Consider the following 7,003-nt stretch of genomic DNA (forward strand, 5'->3'; position numbering starts at 1 on the left):
AAAAACAGCAGTACCTTTTAATAAAAATAGGTGGCGTACGTGTATGTGTGTGAGTATCCGGAGATTATTGAATCAGTTCTGTTAGATAATAATCACTCTGATATTCAGATAAATATTATTGAAATCTTTTTGTCATTTTGAGTCGCATTCAGTATTTGCAATTCACATAATTGTAAGTCTTCATTTTGGATAAGTCGTCAAAACGTCCTGACTGATGGCTTGAGCTGTGAGTCCATTGTATCTTTGCGTCAAATTTGATGATCGAACTGTGTCCAGTGTCAAGGGCGGATCCAGATATTTTGCGTGGCCTCAAAATTGTTAGGAAATTTAAAAAAAAGAATTTTATAAGAAAATATGAATTATCTGTCACATAGCCTTGGAGAACTCCAAAATATCAAATATCATTGGGAAGCCGTTCGTGATTACTTTTATGCCCTTCAATACCCTGGTCCCCCACCTTCCAAAAATCCTGGCTCCGCCCTTGAGTTTGTTCAGCTTTGTTGCTCATCTTGTTGATTGCAAAGATATTGATACAATATTTACCTAAAAACTAAACCGGGTTATTTTTGTTTTGAAATATGAGTTTGTGATGTGTAGGGGTGTGTGTGTGCGTGTGTGTGTGCGTGTGTGTGTGCGTGCAGGTGTTATCAGAAAATTTGAGAAGAAAAAAATAATAAATCGACCCATTGTGGTATGAATAGGTAAAATAATGAGGTGTTGTGTTCGTAGACTCGAGGATCGTGGTTCCCACAGAACCACCGGGGGGAACCACAGAACCACCGGGTCGAACCACCGGGAATTCGGGAAAAACTTGGAAATTTTGAGATAATGATTCCCAGTTTGGAAATATTTGGAAAAAAATTTCCTCAAATCAGGGAAAATATTTGGAAAATTCATTTACATTTCACATATTGCATTTGATATTTCAGCAATTTCCCATTAAAATCACCTTTATTAACGAGTCGCCACTAACATGTTGACTGTAGAATGATGATATCTATTAATTTTTATGAAGTCCCGATTTCCCATTTTGGAAAATTGAAAAATCACCGATCATGAAGTACTTTGGAAAAATCCTGGGTGACACTGTTGGAACCATGGAGGATGTTTTTGAGGATACCACTGTCATTGATTCATTGACTCGCACTCGCTTGTTAACCAAGAACCGGATAATTAACAACATGAAATTGGTGGCTGATTTCCTAAAATGAATCCAAAAACATGATCAGTCCTTGAATAAGGGCGATTCAGGACATCGGAAAACGCGATAATAGTTCACGTGTTCGCCGCCAATGGTTTATAGAGGGGCAGCACTTGACGGTCAGAATCTGACCTACCTATATTCCAACTGTGGCACGCGAGTAACAACGTATACATCATTCCACGCTATTTTAGACGTCATTTGTATTTGTATGTTATTTCCCGGCATCGGTTTAACTAGATTTTAGCAGCATTGGCGATATGATAAAAGAAAGGAACATTTTGCAAACTTCTCACAATAAACATACATTTGCAGTTGTGTTTCGTGGAGCTGATTTATTGCATCCCTCAGACCTCATGTTCCATGGAGCCTCCCTTAATGAATGTAAAATACAAGTACAAATAAACTTTATTGAACAAAGGGTGACAAGCTAGCTGTCATTATCAGTAAAATAATGAGTATTAGAAGTCGAAGTGATGTTTGGTTGTTCGCTCATCAGTCGATGGAGAGTCTGGCAAACAGTATAGCGGACAGGTGTCAGGATGACACATTCAAACTATCCGACGAATCCACTGCCAAAAGACAGGTCAAACCACCAACTAGACCCCCGGCGGCCGGCTATCCCCCTCCCCACACACAGCTGTTTAATTACTGCACTATCAATAAGTGCTCTTAGCTTTATCTTTATCGAATTTTAAGCTTTTTGCCAAAATCTTTGCCGAAAAAAATGCCTGTGTAAGGCGTTGAACAAGGCTACAGTCTACTAGATCTGCGACTCACGTAGTGGACCTCGCTGAAGCCGTGGATGTGGTTAGTCAGTACCCGCCTTTACCATGGAGCAGTCACCAGTTCACTGGTACTGAAACTACTTTAAACCCTCAGAATCCCATAAAAACAGCGCCTAGGATACCGGTGCTAAGGGGCGGGGGCAGTGGGTATGAGGCCCCCAATAACCGTTCTTTTATCTTGTATCCTTGGCCCCGGGGGTTTGGGCTCGTTTTCTGGCCGGAATACAGGTTGAAGATTAGACGATTGTGTTTTACAGGAATACGTGAGGCAGCTATCAGAACATCGGTCCACGACGAAACGATCGTTAGAACTTAAAACCACGATTCAATGGAAGAAATTTCCCGACGGTTTTCCAAATTTATTCATCGAAGATGTTAAACAAATGGCTGGCAAAGATGGTACGCATGCAACGTTTGATTGGTTCATCGGTTTTAGACACAGTTCTGCTGTTATGAATCCAGGGGCTGCAGTTGCTCAAAAGTTCGAGTTAACCATTGTATAGTTGACAATTAAAAGTTCATTGTTACTACAATGGTTATCTTTAACCAACTTTTCAGCAACTGCAGCCCTAGTTCCACGGTTATGAATCCATTTCCACATTTAAGCTGTGAATCTGGGCCTAGTTTCATAGACCGAGTATCAAAGTTATCCCTAGGGGTAAATCCTCAATCTGGGTGACAACCACCATAGTTACAATGAGAAACCATGGTTATAACTGACAAATTTCAAAATGTTCCCAGGGAATAATCTTTAACGCTGACACTTTTTTCCGTGTAATGTTTTAGGATACTGTGATATTTTTCAGTTTTATTTCTGGCTAGTTTCCACACACCGGAGGTGATATTTCAACAGTTGTCCGTCCTGTATGCGATACCAAAGTAAGTCCTGTCGGCAGCTGGTGTCCGGTCTGTTGTAAAGGGCTCTTCGGGTTAAATGTTTTAGTGTTTTTGAATATATTGTAGATATCTGGCGAGGTCGTTTACTGTAATACTGCCGTATTTCCCAACTGGTACAATGGAACGAGTCGATACCGAAGGACAAATCGCTACTGCTAAGGTAACGTATGGTAGCTCATCGGTAACAGAGTTTTAAAACATTCAAAATAAACTGCTTCAGTTAAAATCAGCCGAGAACTTCATAGAACTAGATACAGGACACAGTTTCACAAAAAGGATTAAAAAAGGCCTTAATCGATTTAAGAAGTAAACCTTTTTGTGAAACTGGGCCCAGAGGTTTAATTCCAGTTAAAATCAAAACTCTCTTCTTGCCTCAATCTGTTTGGGTCCCCACAGTTTAGTGAAAGTTGTAATTCATGTTCAATTCTTAGTTAATTATGAGTCAAATTTTAATACCGCGATCCATCTCTTCAACTGATTGAGTTCATTTTTGACTTAAGATCAGTTCTTTTTTCATTGGTTTAACTCAAATCAACAAAACAACTGTGGAACTGGATCCTGGTGCAGTCAGAGGCTGCAGTTGCTGAAAGGTTGTTTAGAGTTAACCAGTGGGTATTTGACATAGTGACAATTAAAATTTCATTGTTACAGGGGAATTTATCCGCTGGTTATCTTTAACCCAATTTTTGAGCAATTGCAGCCCCTGTATTATAGATATATAACCAGGTTTTTCTGGACTGATTTATTTCAGACATTAGCGACAATACTATCGGCGATACCGATGACATCACGAGGTCCGGCTCAGATCATGGTGTTCGATATTCACGCTTTACAAGAGCGATTCTACTTCTCGGAAACCGTCATTCCAAGGTCAGTCGGTCAGCGAACGACTCCTCACAGTCGCAGCGTATAAATCTGGTTGCTTGGCTACCTTTGATTATATATCGTAAAAGTCCTCCGTGATAATGCCATTGTTGGGATCCATGAAAAACAAAGCGTTATGATGAATTTGGCAGTGTTATAAATAATGGTATTTATACTGAATTTGAATTTGATCGAGCAAATTTGTTCTCTGACGTTAAGCGAGCGGTGGTATAAAACAAGGGGTCCAGGGACGCCGCGCCTGCTCGGGAAAGTTGTTTCAAATTCTCAACAATCTGACAATTTCAATATTCAACGCCCCCTGGTGACCATATACAAAATAAAATATTGACGTTAAGCGAGCGATGGTATTAAACAAGGGGTCCAGGGACGCCGCGCCCGCTTGGGAAATTTGTTTCAAATTCTCAACAATCTAACAATTTCAATATTCAACGCCCCCTGGTGACCATATACAAAAAAAAAATATTGACGTTAAGCGAGAAGTGGTATTAAACAAGGGGTCCAGGGACACCGCACCTGCTCGGGAAAGTGGTTTCCAATTCGCAACAATCTAACAATTTCAATATTCAACGCCCCCTGGTGACCATATACCAAAAAAAAAATATTGACGTTAAGCAAGCAGTGGTATTAAATAGATTGTAGGGTTATAACGTATTGTAACTGTGCATCTGCGATTGTTGATTGTTTGTAGACTTGAGACGGCGATTCCGTTGTTACACCGAGAGGTCTCGACCCGTCCGGAGATTAACGGTAATATCGCATACGCGTTTCCCGACGACGGAGCGTTCAAACGATTTCATCATTTTTTTCCCGAATCGCAGACGATAATTTGCACGAAAATCCGGGACGGCAACAAACGCATCGTTAAAATCAAAGACGGTGAGTTTAATTCATCGCCGTGGTTACCGTACGGGTTAGTAGCCGTGGTAACGTTGTGAATTGTTGTCGTTGCAGGTCCGGATCCGGCTGGTTTAAACGTGATCATCATAGACGACCTCATTCAAACTGGCGGAACTATGAAAAACTGTGGCAAGGTAATTTATTAGATAGCCGTTTAAATTTCAGTGTTTAAAGCCCGACGCTAACGACAGGAGACAGAAACATAATTCCTGTTTCTTATTAATACATGGGGTGCAGAGAAATCGTGTTTCAGTGTTTCCTGCGTCAAGTGGACTGGGCTTTAGTTGGTAAAATATGGACAGAGTCCTGGGGCCAGTTGCTCAAAGGTTAGTTAAAGATAACCGGCGGATAAATTCCCCTGTTACAATGCAATTCTAATTGTCACTATGTCAACTAAAACTGGTTAACTCTAACCAACTTTTGAGCAACAGCAGCGCCGGGTTTTGTTTCTGTGATTGCTGAAAGTGTTTAGAGTCTCTGTTTAGAATAGATGTCTGTCTCCAAGGAATCCCCCTATGACATCATCAAATATCCTACAGATAGAACAGATATCTGCGACAAGGAATCCCCCTATGACATCATCGAAATTGTCTAGTGATTTAATGCGAAGCCTCCTTTAGGAAAAGATGTCTGCATCCATAAATCCCCCTATGACATCATCAAATTGTGTACTAGTGATTAAATGCGAAGCCTCCTTTAGGAAAAGATGTCTGCCTCCATAAATCCCGGTGTGTATATATTTCAGGCTGTGTTGGATCGTGGAGCGAAGTCAGTGAGCGCGTTCGTAACTCACGCTGTTTTCCCGAATGAATCGTGGAAACGATTCACTACGGAATCGAACACCGGAGCAGACGCCGTGAAGTTCGATAATTTCTGGATCACCGATTCGATTCCGCATGCCGCGGAAATCTCGAAACATCCTCCGTTTAAATTACTGTCGCTAGGAGACGTCATCGCTGATATTCTACTCGGATACGACTTATTACGATAAACAACAAACAACAATCTCTGTTTACAGTCAAACTTGTATTGTTACTAAGTCGTAAGTCGTCATTTAGGATAAGTCGTCACATGACTGAAGTCATCTTTATTTTTGAGCCTCAATAAACTGAATTTCTAATTCAATTAACTAAGTGTAAGTCATCATTTGGATAAGTCATCACATTACTGAAGTCATCTCTATTTTTGAGTCCCAATTTCTATTTCTAATTCAATTTACTAAGTGTAGGTCATCATTTGGATAAGTCATCACATTACTGAAGTCATCTCTATTTTTGAGTCTCAATTTGTATTTCTAATTCTATTTACTAGGTTTAAGTCATCATTTGGACAAGTCGTCACATTACTGAAGTCATCTCTATTTTTGAGTCTCAATTTTCCATTTCTAATTCAGTTTATTAAGTGTAAGTCGTCATTTAGGATAAGTCAACATAATGATAATTGCAACGACTTAAGCAACGAGTTTTAGACTGCTGTATATTAAGTTGGATAGTGCAATTAATAAAATTAAGTGTAAAATATATGTCGCCCTTTAATTGGGGAAAATGAGTGTAAATCATGTAATAGAACCAGATTCTATGTAGTCTGAATACCAGGGCCCAGTTTCACGAAAAAGTTTAACTCAAATTTTTGGTGTAATTGCCATTGGTTACTTCATGTTTTCAATGAGGACAACAATTCAAACTAAACCATTTTAGGCTTAAACTTTTTCGTGAAACTCGGCCCAGGGGTCGATTGCTCAAAAGTTGGTTAGAGTTAACCAGTGGATAGTTGATATGGTGACAGTTGAAATTTCATTGTTACTATGGTATTTAACGGCCGGTTATCTTTAACCAACTTTTCAGCAACTGGCCCCAGACCTTGTTACGGTCCGTTGTTTGAGGAATAACGGCTGGATACTAGCCTAGATTCTATATTATGTTTGGATGAGTTATTAATTTGAAAACCTCATATTTATTTCCCCAATTTCTGCTGAAAAATAAAATCTCCATTCTTTGTGCTATAATTATTTATTTATTTATTTATAAATCACCTTTTATTGTCTCTATTGATGGTGGTACTCGTCGTATCCGTATTGTAGTTTTTGATAGGTTGATATTTTTGCGTAACTTTATTATATTCGTAGGCACAATATTTTTGTTATTTTATCAGTTATAATGGATCTTTGGGTTCGAATAAATACACATTCAATATAGGTACATACTTGGATTTCATTTCTGGCTGGGTTTCATCAGAAGTGCGCGAATTTGTTGATTTTTGCAATAGGATGGATGAGGATGAAATTGTTCGTGGTCATCCTTATGGACCCATTCCCTTTTCCTCTATGTATTTCATT

General features: G+C 39.4%; 1 protein-coding gene across 1 annotated transcript; it reads left to right on the plus strand.

Moving 5' to 3' along the window:
- The first annotated feature begins 1,613 nt into the window (after window positions 1-1,613).
- On the plus strand, window positions 1,614-6,790 carry LOC141909723 (uncharacterized). The gene is made up of 8 exons (XM_074800313.1): window positions 1,614-1,787; window positions 2,247-2,388; window positions 2,796-2,868; window positions 2,953-3,046; window positions 3,638-3,756; window positions 4,460-4,647; window positions 4,723-4,802; window positions 5,414-6,790. The coding sequence occupies exons 1-8, from the start codon at window positions 1,656-1,658 to the stop codon at window positions 5,657-5,659; spliced, it is 1,074 nt and encodes a 357-aa protein (XP_074656414.1). The 5' UTR covers window positions 1,614-1,655; the 3' UTR covers window positions 5,660-6,790.
- Window positions 6,791-7,003: the final 213 nt, after the last annotated feature.

Source organism: Tubulanus polymorphus, chromosome 8 (assembly GCF_964204645.1).
Source record: "Tubulanus polymorphus chromosome 8, tnTubPoly1.2, whole genome shotgun sequence".
NCBI lineage: Eukaryota > Metazoa > Nemertea > Palaeonemertea > Tubulaniformes > Tubulanidae > Tubulanus > Tubulanus polymorphus.